Below are 17,269 nucleotides of genomic sequence, written 5' to 3'. Positions count from 1 at the left end.
TATATATATATATATTTATATATATATATATACTTGTGTTTTGCAATGATGTGTTCAAAGTCTGTAATTAAAATATCAAAACAGAGAATCTCATATTAACCTTTACTCAAAATTTCCCATTCAAGTGATTTTTTTTCTCTCAAAAACAAACAGGCAAATTAATTTCACATTGCAAAATATAGTTTGGCAATGGTAGTTCCATCCACATTTTCTGAAAAGCACAATAAATGTTAATGTGCTGTGGTGTATGCTGTCATTTATAAAACTCGCAGTAGTGCTTTAGTTCTCTAGGTAGGCTAAGGTTTGCACTCTAGTGGCCTCTTAGGACGCTTAATACTTAATTTTATTCTTGTCTGTGGTCTGGAACTGCATCCATTAATGCAGCAATTGGCCACTCAATTAAGTCACTGTCTCTCTCTGTGCATCCATAATAATGTGAACCTGAGGCAACTCTGCACTCTAGAATTGTCTAATGGGGTGTTTTTGTCAATACTGTCATCCAGGCAATGGGGAGAGAAAAACAATGTTGTGAAACTATATAATTTTAAATCAAATTTCCAGGTTACGATTATATAGTATCTGTGTGCAGAGTGTTTGTGTCCTTCAGAATGATAGAGACTGTGTTTATAAAAGTTATGAAGTATAATGTCAAGAAAGGAAATTCAAGAAAAACAAATGTGTATGTTTTACTTAAAAGTTCACCTAAAAATGAAAATTCATTTACTCGGCCTCGTGTCATTCCAAACCTATGTACACAAAAACAGATATTTTTAAAAATATCTCTGTGTTTGTGAGGGTGAGTAAATGATGACAGAAGAGCATTATAGATAGTGCCCTTGTACCTAACTCTGATATGTTCAGTATTAAAATTATGTCTGATCTATGGAAAAGAAAATGAATTACATTTAGTTTGTGCTCATAATCCATTTGTCTGATTACATGAATACAGTCAGTGACAAAAACAGACCTACAAATATCAGGAGAAATGATGCCGTGACTCAGAAAAGGAATGTGCTTTTTATTTGATAAACATACTAAATTATCTTAAATGCTAATATCGGTACATCACCTTCAGAGAACAAAGCAGACAGAATTGTGTTGACGTTACACTTGTCGAGGTTACTAAGGTTACATTTGCCGAGGTTTTTCAATTGGGGGCTTTTTGTGGTTCCCTGGTGGGACGCCATAACAGGCGTTTCCATATCCGCCAACGTTACATAAATATGACAAACATGGCCTTGTTTTTATTCGGAATCTTATAAAGGTGAAGCTATCGGAGTTAAAATTGTATTTGTCTCCTGTCTACCAAATGTTTTTCCCAAACGTTTTTGTCAGCCATTTTTTCCCGCTTCAAATCTTTCACTGAATTCAGTATGAGCTGAATCTTTTCAATTATATTTTGAACGTCATGCTACGAGTTTTGAATGTGCTCTGTTGCATCTGAGATTTGATGGTCTACCCAGAGCGCATGGAACATCAGGAACAGCAAAAAGGGAATGAGGAAAGAGAGAGCGAGAGAAAGAGAGAGAGGCGGTAATGTGATGTACTCCCACACCTTTGCTATTGCTGGATTCTGCTATCTGCACCAGAGCTTCTGGAGTGGGAGTTTCAGATGAAGACAGCACTCAGAGAGGCTGCTACATGTTGGAGTTCCTCACAGCTTCCATGAAAGATCGGGATTGCCTTCATTACTTGGCTTTCTTTGAATATTTTCATGGATTTTGAACAATGATCCTGAATGAATGTGGTGGACTTGAATCTGAAGCTTCTTCACTTTGGGTCGTGATGGAAACCATTGGATGGGAAAATTGACTGGCTGAACTGAACTAGCAACCTTTATAAAGTCTTTATGATAATGGCTCCCCGTAGCTGATTTTTTTTTCTCTGTTGCCTTGTTGTGATCATGTTTGCCAGGATCTTCATTCCCAAGAAGCATCGGCAGCGCTTTGACGAGGCAGTTTCTCAGAGTCTCCTCAACCGCATGTGCCGTAGCAAGAGCCTGGGTGAGCCCCAAAACAGGCTCCGCCGAAGCCGAAGTCAAGACCACCACGAGCGTCCTCAAGGCTCAAAACGGGCCAGTTCTGTGCCCAGAGATACAGGCGATGACCCGGCCCAACCCGAGCGTGGCCTTAGGAAAAGCACCACCATGATTCCCAGCCACTATGCCACTGGAGCCAACCAGAGGTATGTATCGCGCACCTTTTTTATAGGTGTTCCTTTTGTGTGTGTCCTATTATTTCATTTAATGATAAAATGAGCTTTTTCATCTTCCATGCTGGTTTGAAAGGACAATTTTATCCCAAAACACTGCAGGAAGCCTCCTCCAATGCTTAGAACACTGTGTGATATGTGGGAGAATTTGTGTGTGGGTGGGTGAGAGAAGGACTGTTTAGTTGTGTTTGTTTCTGTGCCTCATGCTTTCCTTACTTACACACACATGCACGTACTGTCCACATCACAAGCACTTTTTCATATTGTGATCTACTGGTTGGGTGTTTTAGAGTACCGGATATATAATCAGCTTATCACACTATTTTAATCATTAAAATCGTGACTTAACCTAAATGGAAGAGTGCCATCATATCATATTCAAGCCATGAAGCAGTTTATCTGAATTTGAGCCAGAACTGAAGCAGATCCTCTTGTCGTTTCGTTTTAAATTTGCTCATGATTCACATTTACAGTATTCCTTTCTATATGTCATTACAATCTATCAATATTCTTTATTTGTAAATTGAAAATGATATCAAATATATTACTGGGGAAGTGTCACCCAGAGTGTTTAGGTTATTAAATACTACAGCAAGAGTGGAAATGATGTGCTGATACCCTGTAGACTGTATTCCTCATCTAAAAGCTGCTGCTCTTCAATAAATAATGCTTCCTTGGCTCAGTCCTTATGTAATCCCCATTCAGAGTTTTCTATTTTTTTTAATGTCTTTGTTTATCTGTCATCTCCTTTCTAATTTGCCATCAGTGCTTGGTTCTGGTGGCCCACCTTATATAAAATGGCACTGCGACAAGAAGCAAATGTTTAGACTGCTTTCCCTTATCTCTGTTTACTCAATGGTTCCAGTGTCTCCTTGAGGTGTTGCCACAGCAACCACTAAGGCTAGCTATGCTCTAATGATATGTCATGGGGTTTCTTTAACAAACAGGGAAATCTTAAATCTTCTTCTTAAATAGCTCTTCAAGTGGTGCTTCAGTATACTTGTCCGTTTGGTTTAGTATGTATCATAAGTTGGGATAAATCAATATTTGGATGTTTGGCCTTTGAAATGTATTCATCTTATACTGTCAGTAAACACTGTTACTGTTGTTAGCAACACCCTAACAACCATCTAGTACACCTTAGCAATTGCAAAGCAACACCTTGGCAACTGCTCTTTTGACATGAGCCAGTTAACAACCACCTAGCAATCACACATAACACCCCAACAATGCCTTAGCAACCACCCAGAATACCTTAGCAACTACAAAGTAACAACTTGGCATCTGCTCTTTTGACTTGAGCCACTAAGCAACCACACAGAACACCCCAGCAATGCCATAGCAACCACTCAGAACACCTTAGCAACCACAAAACAACACCTTGGCAAGTGCTCTTTTGACTTAAGCCAATAAGTAACCACCTAACAACCACATAGAACACCCTAGCAACCCCCTATCAACCACTCAGAAAAACGTAGCAACTGTAAAGCGCAAAGTATACTTCAGCCATCCGCGTTCCACAATGGTCCGCTCATTGTCTTAGTGACGCAATTTTCATCATCAGAAGTGTTCGCGGACGTCCACGTACAACCCAATTTGTGTGACCGTGCGGACAGTCCGCATACAACAGATGCAAGATTACGCAGATGCAAGGTGAATGTTGAGACCGAATGGGTCAAGTAAGTGGTACTGCGAATGTCTCACGCTCATCCGTGGTTGAGTATACTTTGAAAGCTGTGCGGACGTGGCTGTGTGCGAGACGGAACGGAATACGGAAACTGAAGTATACCCGGGCCTTAAATGTACTGCTGGGAACTGCTCCTTTGACTTGAACCAGTAAACAGTCACTTAGCAACCAACTAGCACATTTCTGCAATTCCCTAGCGACATCCTAGAACACCTTAGGAACCATAAAGCAACACCTTAGAAACTGCTCTTTTGACTTGAGCCAGTAAACAACCACCTAGCAACCAACCAGAAGAACATAGCAACCGCAAAACACCACAACAAGCGTTTTGACCTAGCCAGTAAGTAGCCACAGTAAATACCCCAGCAAATCCCTAGCAACTGTCTAGAACACCCCAGCAAAGCCATAGCAGCCACCTGAAACACCCCAGAAACTGCAAAGTAACACCATGACAACTTTTTGACCTGGACCAGTAAGTAACCACCAAGAACACCCCAGCAAAGCCCTAGAAACCACCCAGAACACCAAATAACAAGTGTTATGACCTGGGCCAATAGGTAACCACCCAGAACACCCCAGCAAAGCCCTATCAACCACCGAGAACACTTTAGAAACTGCAAAGCAACACCATGGCAACTGTTATTTTGACATGGGCCAGTAAGAAACCACACAGAAGACTTTAGCAACAATCAAAAAATAACTCAAAACACCTTAGCAACTGCATAGCAACCACACACTACAGCCAAACACTGTGGCATTAAGTTTTGTCCAGACGAGCGCTGTCATTTTGAATACAAGTATTGAATATTATGTGAGTATTTAACATACCTACACTCAGTCAGTACAGTCAGTAATGCCTCTCTTGTTTCCTCTGCAGAACCATCCGTGTGTACAGGGGTAAGAAGAGTTTTGGGTTTACTCTGAGAGGTCATGCTCCAGTGTGGATCGACTCAGTAATGCCAGGTGCGTATGAATGATTGTCACGTCTACCCGTAAGCACTTGCAATCTTTCATTATTAATCAGAGTGAAAACAGCACTGACTCTCAGGTGAGTCAGGCTTTTCTTTTTCTGAAAGTTTGTGATCTGACCCAGAATTTTACATCCTGCCACCTAGGATACAGATCTAATGAATTTTTGCTGTCATATTTTTGCCAACAGCCACTGATCAAGTAAAAATGCTCTCTTTATATAAATCACCATCTTCCAGGACACGACGTGTTTTGTTACTAAGAATTTGTGCCACGTTGAGGGTCATATCGCTGTATGCTACAAAGGCGGCTGTAATAAAAAGGCACATAGAAAGCACAGCTGGGGTCAGTGGTTTGTTTTCAAGGGGAATGGAGCGTTGTAGTTATTTTTTTGTTGGTACATTGTGAAAAAGGAAGGAGTGGGCTGTTGTACTAATGAGCAAGCTTTGGGTACATTTGTATTGAAGTCTGCACGATTGTACGTTCTGAGTGGACAGAGGGCGGTAAGTGTGTGAGTGTCTGTATGACGATATTCGCCCACTGCAGGCCTGTGTTAAAGCTAGTTAACACTGACTCAGCTGCCTGTGTGGGGCTGCTTATAAAAACAGGTAGGAGTCTAGCATTGTGATGAAAAAACAGATTACATTCTCTTTCAGACCTATGTCGGGATATCTTGTAGTGTTTTTTAATTACAACCGATCACAAAGGACAGCAGTATTACACATCAGTAAGGTTCACTGAAGGATTGTTTGTGGGTTTGGGTGTATTATTCACTGCAAGTGTCTGAGGTTTCATTCTCAGTCCTAAATCCATGTTTTCCCATTACAGGTAGTCCAGCCGAGGCGTGTGACCTTAAACCAGGAGACCGCATATTGTTCCTCAATGGCCTAGACATGAGGTGTGTTTATTTTTTTTTTATGCTGTGATGATGCTTTAAAAGTTGCATATCAGTGAATATGATATATTACAGTACATACTCTGGTAAACTTATCTAAGAATACACAATTACATTTTTTTTTAATAATTAAGTGATTTCTCAGAAACATGTAATCAAGTTAACCTAATGTGTCGGAATTTCACCTAACCTAATAATTTTATTTGCAATACCATTCAAAAGCTTGGGGTCATAATTAATTTTTTTAATTAAGTCAGCTTTTATTCAGTAAGGACACATTAAAATGATCAACAGTGACAGTAAAGATACTGATTTTTAAAAATGCTGTTCTTTTGAATTTTCTATTCATCAAAGAATCCTAAAAAAAAACGGGTTTTCTCAAAAATATTAAGCAGCAAGGCCGTTTTCAAAATTGACAATAATAAGAATGTTTTCTTGAGCACCAAATCAGCATATTAGAAAGTTTTCTGAAGGTTTATGTAAGACTGAAGACTGGAGTAATGGCTGCTGAAAATTCAGCTTTACCGTCACAGGAATAAATGGTTTTTTAAAATATATTAAAATATATAATATATTATTTGTAATTAATTTTAATATTTTACAATATTTTTTCCTGTATTTTTGATTAAATAAATGCAGCTTTGGTGAGCATAAGAGACTTTTCGACAAAAGACAAGTAACACAGAGACCTTTTAGTATTTTTAGTATTTTATGGGACTGTTATATGATGATTTGAAGGGTGTTATTTTGAGAGGTAACAATATGGTGATGAGTAAAGTTGTTAGTTAGGTTGGAAACAAGCTATTATTAGATTAAATATTCATATTATGCATTTACATTATTCTGCTGCTCCTTAACAAACCACAAGCTTTCTCAGATCGTTTGTTTAGGCCTACATGTAAATCAGTTTCCCGTGGCCATGGGAAATTGTTAATCTCAAGAGCACACTAATTTACTTCATACTGCCTCCGGGGGACTGACAAGCATAGAATTGTCAATAAAAAAATTTCACCTACTGTACATTTATTTTTAAGAGTTATTTAAGAGAACATGCTATTTGCACCCCATTTTGCCCTATATTATATTATATTATATTATACACATTATTTAATTTGATCACACATTAATTCTATTCTGTGTACATTTAGGAACTGCTCCCATGAGAAGGTGGTGTCCATGCTGCAGGGCAGTGGCGCCATGCCCACTCTAGTGGTGGAAGAGGGCCCTGTAGACTATCCGCTCTCAGATTCAGAGCCAGAGGAGACCCCCACCATCCCCCGCTCGCGTTCCCCGGCCCTCAGCTCCCTGCAGTGGGTAGCTGAGATCCTGCCTCCCAGCATCCGCGTGCACGGCCGTACCTTCAGCCAGCAACTTCAACACCTCCTCACCCTACAAGAAAGATATACCATTTGCAAAGCTCTGGAGACCTTCTTCCAGCACAGGTCAGGTCAAAATTCATCATGGCTGAGTGGGAGAAGACACGTGACTTTAGTGTTATATTAGCTGAGGAAGGCAGTACTGAGATTAAATACTGTTTTATCAAAGTAAAAATGAATTGTAAATGTGGCTCCCAGCATGCTTGTGATTAGAGATTAGATTTGGTCTCAACTTCGACTATAACAACAGTACATATGCTGTTGTTACATGCAGGTCAAGAGTTTGGAATAATTTAATTGTAAAATTTATATAGAGATTTTTTTTATGTTGTTGAAGGCTCTTCTGCTCACTAAGGCTGCATTTATTTTATGATGTACAACAAAAAACATTAATATTGTGAAATATTATTAGAATTTAAAAGAACTGTTTTTGATGTAATATATTTTAAAATGTAATGTATTGCTTTGATGACATCGCTGAATTTTTAGCAGTCATTACTTCAGTCTTCAGTGTCACATGATCCTTCAGAAATCATTCTAATATGCTGATTTGCTGCTCCAAATTTTTATTTATTTTTTTATTTTTTTTACTGTTATCAATGCTGAAAATTGTTTTTGCTGCTTAATATTTTTGTGTAAAAATGATACCCTACCATTCAAAAGTTTGGGGAAAGTAAGATTTAAAAAAGAGAAAGCAAAACTTTTATTCAGCAAGGACAAATTAAATTGATCAAAAGCGACAGTAAAGACATTTATACAGTGACAAATGATTTCTATAATCTTCAAATAGATGCTGTTCTTTTCATCTTTCTATTAATCAAAGAATCTTGAAAAAATATATCATGATTTCCACAAAAATATTAAGCAGCAAAACCGTTTTTATCATTGGTAATAATACAAATCATTATTGATAATTGAGTACCAATAATAATAACTGAGCACCAAAATTAGTATATTAGAATGATTTCTGACCAATGCGATGTTTGACAAAAAAGCATACGAGTTAGAAATGTGTTAGCCAATTATAGGCAACAGAGCTAATTAACACTTATAGATTGTAACCATCCTGCCATATGATTACAAATATCATAGCATACTGTTCCCACAGTGAGGGATTTTCTGCCGCTTGGCAGCAGCAAGGCAAATATGAAAAGCATTCATAAATAGCTTCAGCCTCAAGCACAAATAGATACTCATAATCAGGAACAATCTGTGGGTTCTTCTAAATTTAATAAATAATGCTCACTGGTACGACTGCTTGCTGAGAGAGCAGCCCAATTATTTCTAAAATGGCTCCCTCTGTTGCATGTAAACAGGAATGTGGACACACTCATTGTAGATGTGTTTCCAGTGCTGGACACTCCAGCCAAGCAGCTGATTTGGCAGTTCATTTACCAGCTGCTGACCTACGAGGAACAGGAACACTGCAAGAGCAAGATCGCCCGCTTCCTGGGCTTCAAGAGTGCAGGTTAGCTGTGAGTTTACTGTGTGAACGTCAGTGGTTTTCTGTCCTGAATGTATTCTGATTGTGCATTTTTATTACCGCAGAACCAGAGGTAGGTCCAGAAACCCACAGACGGAGCAGCTCCATGCGAGTGTCAGGTACCTCTCACAAAAACACTGTGAGAGAGAGAAGCTCAGACGACTGCATTATCGGCACTCACCTGGGAATGGGTATGATATTTTCCCCTGTCAGTGTTTTGGTTTTAGACTAAAAAGCAGGGTCCAGAATGAATTCTTTCCACACTAAACATATGAAAACATGAACATTATAATATTGTATAAAATAATTATTTTATTCATTATATGTACATATACACTACAATTCAGTTTTGGGGCCGGTACATTTTCCCCCCCCCCATGTTTTTAAAAGAAGTCTCTTATGTTTACCAAGACTGCATTTATTTGGTCAATAAACAGTAAAAATCATAATATTGTAAAATATTATTACAATTTAAAATAAATATTTTATATTTCTTATTATTATTATCAAGGTGAAAACACTTTATGCATTTTTTCAGGATTCTTTGGTCAATAGAAAATTTAAAAGAATGGGTTTAATTTGAAATACCTTTATATTTATATAAAAATTTAACAAATTTGACATATTTGTAAAAATTTTAACATTTGAAAAATTTATAACATTATATACAGTGGGTACGGAAAGTATTCAGACCCCCTTAAAAAGACTCATGGCTGTATTAGATCAAAAGTGTGCTTCTACTAAATACTGAGCAAAGGGTGTGAATACTTAGGACCATGTGATATTTAAGTTTTTCTTTTTTAATAAATCTGCAAAGATGTCAACAATTCTGTGTTTTTCTGTCAATATGGGGTGCTGTGTGTACATTAATGAGGAAAAAAAATTAACTTAAATGATTTTAGCAAATGGCTGCAATATAACAAAGAGTGAAAAATTTAAGGGGGTCTGAATACTTTCCGTACCCACTGTATATATCTTTATTGGCACTTTTGATCAATTTAATGCATTTTTGCTGAATAAAAGTGTTAATTTCTTTTTAAAAAAAATTCTTACCCCAGTCTTATGAATAGTAGTGTAACATATTTATTATTTTCTTGCCAAAATCAGTTTTTACTCTTATTTGATACTTGATGATTGTTGGATTATTGGACATTTTAGATCCTGCTGATAATATGACATAGAATTGACATTGATATAGGCCAATAAGTTTATATAGAAAACTGTTTATGCTACTCATTGCTCCATCGTAACACTGTTTCAGATAGCCATGCCATCCCAGCAGGCACCGGACGTCAATATAATGTCAGGTTGACGATGGACCCCAATCTCGGACAGACGTTGCATTTTGGTTGAGAATGAAAATCGGGCTGACGTCAGTATTTGACATCAATTTGACACCGACTTAATGTTGGATTCTGGTTACACAACCTAAAAACAACAAAATATTGGACATCAAATTAACATTGACGTTAGACGCTGAATTGACATTGAATTTTGGTCACCCGACGTCACAACCGAAATTGAACCAAATATCAACGTCTTATGACATTGTGTGCCTGCTGGGATACTGTCACTCTTGTGGGGTAAACAAGCAGTCAGAACTGTTCTCAGCCATGTTTATGATTCACCATGCAGCATCTATTAGGCAAAAGCTATAAACTGCTTGCAAGCGCTGTGCGCCTCTCAGCCACCTATACCACCCAGACCCGCTGCTAAAGCTGACTGCCCTCATCCTCTATTTAGCTCCTGAAGGGCAAGCAGCTTTCTATGCACATGCTCTGTTTCTGGACAGCACTTTCTCTGTGTCTCAGGAACATTCACTGACCCTGTGACTCCAGAGGAAAGACAGTGTGGGGATGGGACTTCCTTCCCAGAGTCCCCAGATCTCAGCCACGTGGGTACCATTTACTGCTCATCCACAATTCATAGTGCTGTCATCACTGCTGTTATGAAATCATCTCATCTAACCATGCCCCAACCCATAGATGTCAGGAGTGTACACGGAGCTTGAGAACGTGTATCCCAGGAAAAGCAACCAGTCTCTCCAGAGTCACTCCTCACCCAGGGCTGTCGGCATGGGCCACGCTGAGAACAATACATACACTCAGTCTTTCACACACAGTAACACAGGTATTCTGATCTTATTCTGACATCCACAACTGTCACATGGTGCCTCCAAAAAAGAGACAGCCATGATTATGATGACAGATACTACGATAATGGCTGTGCAGGACCTGTGTGACCATTTGGCACTAAATGTTCTTGCTTATGTAGTGAATGTAAGATATAACGTGGGGTTTTCAAACTGGGGTCCAGGGAGCCACAAGGAGCTGGTAGGGGCATACTTCTAAAGCATTTATTAATCTTAGTTAACGCTAATTTCAACTAAATCAAAATAAAAAATCTGTTAACATTAGTTAATGAACCTGAGCTAACATTAACTAAAAATTAGTTGTATTTTTATCAACTAATATTAAAAAAGATGAATAAATATTGTAATAAATGTATGGCTCATTGTTAGTTATGGGACGTGTTACCATAATTTCTTTAACATTATTACCGTTTTTTTTCTTCTTGGCTTTCTAAAGACTAGTTGGTTATCATTAACTGTAATTATATATATATATATATATATATATGCAATTTTTTTTTTTTTTTTTACAGTAATAGATTTTAAGAGTAAGAAATTAAAAATTCAAATTTGGATATTATAAGTTATCAAAAAATTCATTTCATTTTTCATTTCATTTTTCAATGTTTCTCTTCAGATTTGGATGATAATTCTAACATTAAAATGGGTGTCATCTCCAATTGAAATTAAATATTTTACAGATAATATTATAATTGTTTGTTTTGCAATGACAATATATGAGCCAGTTATTTTAGAGGTCCCGTACAAGAAGGGCCATGGCAAGTTTGAAAATCCCAAATTTAATGTATTAGGATGTTGTAGTTCTTGGTCTTGGTCATTTTAAAACTTTTTAGAACATTTATTAAGATCTCTCATAAGTGTACTATAAATGTTCCTCATGAGTTTGTTCATTTTGCAGGGAACCGTAAGTCAGGCCTCTCTCTTTCATGGACTGAATCTTTTCCTGGCCCTCAGTTCGAGCCTTACCAGCAGACTGTTCCTTCTCCAGACAGTGTGGACTCTAATCCTTATGTTAGTTTTGACAGCCCCCCAGCCTCCCCCTTGCCTTCTGATGAGCCCAGTCCTCTGCCCCAGCGCAGGAAGCTGTTTACCTTCTCACGGCCACCTCGCAGCCGAGACACTGACAAGTTCCTGGATGCTCTGAGCGAGCAGTTGGGCCACAGGGTCAATATCGTGGATGACTTTAAAGGAGGGGAGAATGACTATGAGGAGGTTTGTGCCAGACACAGCCAATTAAATGTCACAAAAATATAATAATAAAATAATCACAAACAAGCATTTATTTATATAAATTATACACAAAATTATCATAATTTTTTTTCTATCCATTCTCCAAAACACTTGTCTCAGAGGGTCATATTTAATTTAATTTAATTTAATTTAATTTATCGTTGCACAAGGTGCTGCCCACCCGTGAGGAGTTCAGGGCCCAGCACACCCATCCTCGACGCTCCTCTCCCCAGCCCAGCGCTCAATCCGTTCTGCAGCTGCACCAACCAAAGGCTCACCCCATCCTACAATCAACCCCGCACACCTCCCCTCAACCCCCACACGCAACCACACAGCACACTCACCTGCGGCATCCCACCCAGTCAGTCTACCAGAGCAGGCAGACCTCTGCTTCCAGAACCTCCCCTAACCTGACCAAACAAAAGAGCCTCCATTCCCAACAAAGCTATGAAGGCACAGGTCATATTTAATTTAATTTAATTTAATTTAATTTAATTTAGTAAACATTTCATATTTATTAATTAATTAATTTATTTATTTATTTATTTTCCATCTTTCCATTCTTTAAACACTTTTCATATGTAAGGTCACATTTTTTATTCTATATTTTAAGATGAGCCTTATATACATTTGTTTCATACATGTTTTTGCTTTTCAAAGCCCTAATTGTCAACAAAAGAGCCTCCATTCCCAACAAAGCTATGAAGGCACACTCTCAACCAAGGTTCCCCCACCACCGCCACCTCCTTTACCCCCACCTTGTGGTCCTCCACCTTTGCCCAAAGCCAGCCCGAAAGCCTCTGACAACAACCACATGAGCGTTAAAAGACTGCGCTGGCAGCAGGTGGAGAACTCTGAAGGAACTATCTGGGGACAGGTTGGTTGGTGATACATAACAACCACGGTGTACATCAGAACCATGGTGAAGTGTAGGTGCAGGTCATGTGATCCATTATTAAGTAGTGATAATCTGTTTTCTAGCTTGGAGATGATCCTGACTATCATAAACTCAGTGACATGGTCAAGTACCTGGATCTGGATCTGTACTTCGGCACACAGAGGAATTCCAGTAAGTTCTCTATTTTGTTTTGGCTAGTTCAATGTAGTATTGCATGTATTCATCATCACCCACTTTTCACACAGTGCTGTGAAAGAGTGTTTGCCCCCCCATCTGATTTTCTGTGTTTTTACACTGAATGTCTTCAAATCATCAATCAAAACCTATGAATTTAAAACAAAACCCTTCATGAACCATAAAAAAAACACAACAAAATGCAATTCTTCTTGTAGTTATTATTTGAGTGTATCATGGTGAAGGAATTTAGTTTTTTCATAATTTAAAAATAAATTTTTTTAATGCAATATAATTTTATTTCTTAATTAATGATATTAGTTTATTTTATTATTTATTTAAATAATACAATTTATTACACTACTATTCAAAAGTACGGTGAAAGATTTTTGTAATGTTTTTTTTTAATAAAAATAAATAAAAAGCAGCTGCCATTAAAGTCTTAAGTGTCAATATGTGCTTATAATGCTCAAAAATGATATATTTTCAATGTAGAAAATGGTTGTGCTGCTTAATATATTTCTTTGTAACATTATAAATGTCTTTGCTGTCACTTTTTATCAATTTAATGCATCATTGCTGAGTAAAAGTACTAATTTCTTAAAAAATATAAATTATTGACCCCAAACTTTTGTTACGATTTATATGGCATTTAAACATGTCATCATGTAATATAATATAAAGCAATATAATACTGTATACTTTACACTAGAAATTCAGACAGGGGGAAAGTCTTTTAGAGACACTTAACAACATCTCAACATTGTCTGTATATTGCAGTCTTCATCCACATGTGACATCCATTTTGTAGCTTGTCATTTTGATGGTGAAAATGAACTCAATTACCCTGTCTATTTTTGTACTTTTCAGCTCATCTCTCATGGAGAGCTATATCTGTCTCAGATCCCATCATTCTCATCCAGTTATTGGCATCTTACAGCTTCTTTTCAGTCTCATAACCCTTCATACAGTATATTGTCTCCAGTACTGGTGCGAGGAGTGCTCATCCTTACACTTTTATTAAATGTGTCAGTCTCTCTTCCAGAGCCCACTTTCCTGCCCGAAAACTTTAAAAAGAAAGACGTGGTTGAGATTCTCTCCCATAAAAAGGCCTACAACGCTTGTGAGTATGAGTGGGGTTGTGTTAAAGTGCTCTGGGTTGAGTCAGGTTTGTTGTCACATGTGACGTAGATGTGTAGGAGTAGGTTAAAGAGGTGCTGTAGGTATTTGCTGCTGTAGCAACTGTGTGGGGAATTTTCCCAATGAGAAGCTTAAGAATCCATGTCTCATCACATTTGCTGCCCTGTTCAGCTATCCTCATAGCGCATCTGAAGCTGTCCCCGAAGGAACTGCGAGAAATTCTCATGACCATGAGCACCGAGCGTCTGGAACCCGCACACATTAAACAACTGTTGCTTTACGCTCCCGACGACGAGGAGGAAAAACGGTTTCAGCATTATGACCAGGACCCTGTCAAGCTCAGTGAGCCCGACAAGTTTGTCCTACAGGTGCTGTTTTACCTGAGTTCCAGCTGGTTTACCAGTCATAATTCATGTAAATATTAATAGATTCTTGTGGGCTTGTTCTACAGATGCTACTAGTTCCTGAGTATAAAACCAGATTGAGGAGTCTTCTTTTTAAGACCACCGTGCAGGAGAAAACAGAAGAAATGAGAGGCGCATATGAATGCATATACAAAGCCTCATTAGAGCTTAAAAACAGCAAGAGGTTGGCCAAGATCCTGGAGGTAAAACACTTAATTGAATTATAAATGTTTTATCTTTTATAAATCTTCTGCAGAGGAGTTCATTTAAATATTATTCTTACAGTATGTACTCTTTTTGTGTTTTTAGTTTGTTTTAGCAATGGGAAATTATCTGAATAATGGTCAACCCAAGACGAATAAAACAACAGGATTCAAAATTAATTTTCTTACTGAGGTATGTTTGCAATAATTACTGAGAAAACATTGCAATGTTTTTATTAAATATTGTTCATATGATGTTTTTTATGTTTATTCTAATAATTAATTAAAATACTCCCCAGCTGAACACAACAAAAACTGTCGATGGAAAGTCAACTTTCCTCCATATTCTTGCCAAATCATTATGCCAACACTTCCCAGAACTCCTCAACTTCGCCAGGGACCTCATAACAGTGCCACTAGCTGCCAAAGGTAAGGTATCAGAACAACTTCCTGTTAGATATTTGAATATACTGTACACCACTGTTCAGAAGTCTGGGGTCGGTAAGAATTTTTAAAATAAGTCTCTCATGCTCACCAAGGTTGCATGTATTTGATCAAAAATACAGTAAAAACAATAATATTGTGTAATACATTTCATATTATTATCAATGATGACAAAAATTGTGATGCTTAATATTTTTGTGGAAACCATGGTACGTTTTTTTTTCAGGATTGTTTGATAAATAGAAAGTTCAAATGAACAGCATTTATTTGCAATAGAAATATTTAGTAACATCTTTACCTGATCAATTTAATGCATCCTTGCTGAAAAAAAAGTTTTAATTTCTTTAAAAGAAATCGTACTGACCTCAAAAACGTTATTTTCTGCTGTTGGTTTTTGTGGAAATGCAGACATAATAGTTGCAAAAATGTCAATTAAATGTATTGAAAAACAATTGGTGTTGACATATTTTCACTGTAAATGCAGTCAATCAAAGGACCATTACTGCTGAGCTCAGTGACCTTCACTCCACCATCCAGGAAATAAGAACCGCCTGTGTGAAAATCCCAGCTACTGCAGAGGATCGCTTCGCATCGGTTATGAGTGTATCCAACAACCAACAGCATTTTTTGAATGAGTTTGTTAGTGAAAAGAATAAAAACACATATCCTGTGAGAATATATGTATATTGAACTTCCGTTGCAGTGTGTATCAGCCCTTGACTCTGATGTTAGAGCTTTCTGGAAAACTGTCATCCAGCTGTGCAGTCCCTAGACTCCTTGCAGCAAAGAGCAATGGATGAGTTTCATAAAGTGGCCTCGTATTTTGGAGAAGACAGTAAAGCCACGACCACAGAAACCTTCTTTGGCATCTTTGCTGAATTTATCTCCAAATTTGAGGTGAGTTTCTGAAATGCTGCCGTTTTTACAGATGAAATGACACCATGTCATGAAGTAAGAGTTTGCTGTGTTTCTATTCAACAGAGAGCACTGAGTGAGACGCAAGGAACAGAAAACCCCAGAAGCCCCCGAATAGCTTCGCCGCTGGCATGGTGAAACCAACAGCATCTGCTGTTTCTAACCCAGAACGCCCATGTGCCAATAAAAACAGGGAACTTGATAGCGTGAAAGGAAACAAACCTTACTTTAAATGTCTTAGATTAATTAAAAATATCTTTAGAATAAATATATATATATATATATATATATATTTTATACTGAACTTCAGCGTGTTTGTCAAGAAAGTATATTAATATAATCTAATTAATAATTTTGTTTTGAGATTTCCAGCTGCTAGAGAATGTAACAGGAACATGAACACTTCAGGTAGAGAGGATTGATGGTGTTTTTGGTGAATGAGGTGAATGAATGTTTTCATGATGAACTTACTCATCCTCAAGCCAAATGTGTTTTAACACACACACACACAGTTTCAAATGAGTTTTAAATTCTTCACAGTATTAGTGTTTTATTGTTGTACTCCATTGTGATACGCTGATACTATAGCAGAACAAGAGTGCATCCTTCATAAGTGAGGACAAAACTATTTTCCAAATCAATTATCATTTGTATTTTATTGCAATATTAGTTGTATAATTGATCGGTGGTTTCATCCCGCATGAGAATCTGTGGTAGGTTTTACATCATGAAATTGGTTTTCAACTATGAAAAGAAAATGCAAAAGCTTCACTTTATTAAACGGCAGAGGGGTACACATATCATCTGAGTTCTTTTAAAACGAGTATGTAGCTTGTCTGACTTTTTTAGGTACTATTGTTTAAGATAACAATAATGCATTTCTTCTTGAACAAATGCATGATCTTCCTTATTGCCTGTTTTTGTGTCATTTATGTGTATTTTTCTTAGTTCCTTGTCAGAACCTCCATTCTTTCTATAAATTGTTCGTCGGAGAAAACGTCTCAGGTTACGTATGTAACCATGGTTCCCTGAGTAGGGAACGAGACTGCGTCCTCTAGGGGTCGCTATGGGGAACGCCTCATCGTGAC

General features: G+C 37.6%; 1 protein-coding gene across 1 annotated transcript in view; it reads left to right on the top strand.

The window, feature by feature from the left end:
* LOC107731383 (delphilin-like) overlaps positions 1–16,429 on the top strand; it is a 23,984-nt gene extending 7,555 nt beyond the window's left edge. The window contains exons 5-24 of the mRNA XM_016542438.1: positions 1,915–2,184; positions 4,776–4,861; positions 5,696–5,765; positions 6,911–7,204; positions 8,455–8,606; positions 8,687–8,812; positions 10,433–10,515; positions 10,607–10,751; positions 11,672–12,025; positions 12,160–12,456; positions 12,711–12,880; positions 12,985–13,072; positions 14,109–14,198; positions 14,387–14,583; positions 14,667–14,822; positions 14,929–15,015; positions 15,122–15,251; positions 15,751–15,869; positions 15,999–16,163; positions 16,248–16,429. Coding sequence (XP_016397924.1) covers positions 1,915–2,184; positions 4,776–4,861; positions 5,696–5,765; positions 6,911–7,204; positions 8,455–8,606; positions 8,687–8,812; positions 10,433–10,515; positions 10,607–10,751; positions 11,672–12,025; positions 12,160–12,456; positions 12,711–12,880; positions 12,985–13,072; positions 14,109–14,198; positions 14,387–14,583; positions 14,667–14,822; positions 14,929–15,015; positions 15,122–15,251; positions 15,751–15,869; positions 15,999–16,163; positions 16,248–16,319 — 3,151 coding nt within the window. The 3' untranslated portion in view covers positions 16,320–16,429. The remainder of the gene's footprint in view (positions 1–1,914; positions 2,185–4,775; positions 4,862–5,695; positions 5,766–6,910; positions 7,205–8,454; positions 8,607–8,686; positions 8,813–10,432; positions 10,516–10,606; positions 10,752–11,671; positions 12,026–12,159; positions 12,457–12,710; positions 12,881–12,984; positions 13,073–14,108; positions 14,199–14,386; positions 14,584–14,666; positions 14,823–14,928; positions 15,016–15,121; positions 15,252–15,750; positions 15,870–15,998; positions 16,164–16,247) is intronic.
* The last annotated feature ends 840 nt before the right edge of the window (positions 16,430–17,269 follow it).

The sequence above is a fragment of the Sinocyclocheilus rhinocerous genome, unplaced genomic scaffold (assembly GCF_001515625.1).
Source record: "Sinocyclocheilus rhinocerous isolate Xijiao unplaced genomic scaffold, SAMN03320098_v1.1 scaffold1390, whole genome shotgun sequence".
In the NCBI taxonomy this organism is placed as follows: domain Eukaryota; kingdom Metazoa; phylum Chordata; class Actinopteri; order Cypriniformes; family Cyprinidae; genus Sinocyclocheilus; species Sinocyclocheilus rhinocerous.
This window is presented reverse-complemented; position numbering and strand designations above follow the sequence as displayed.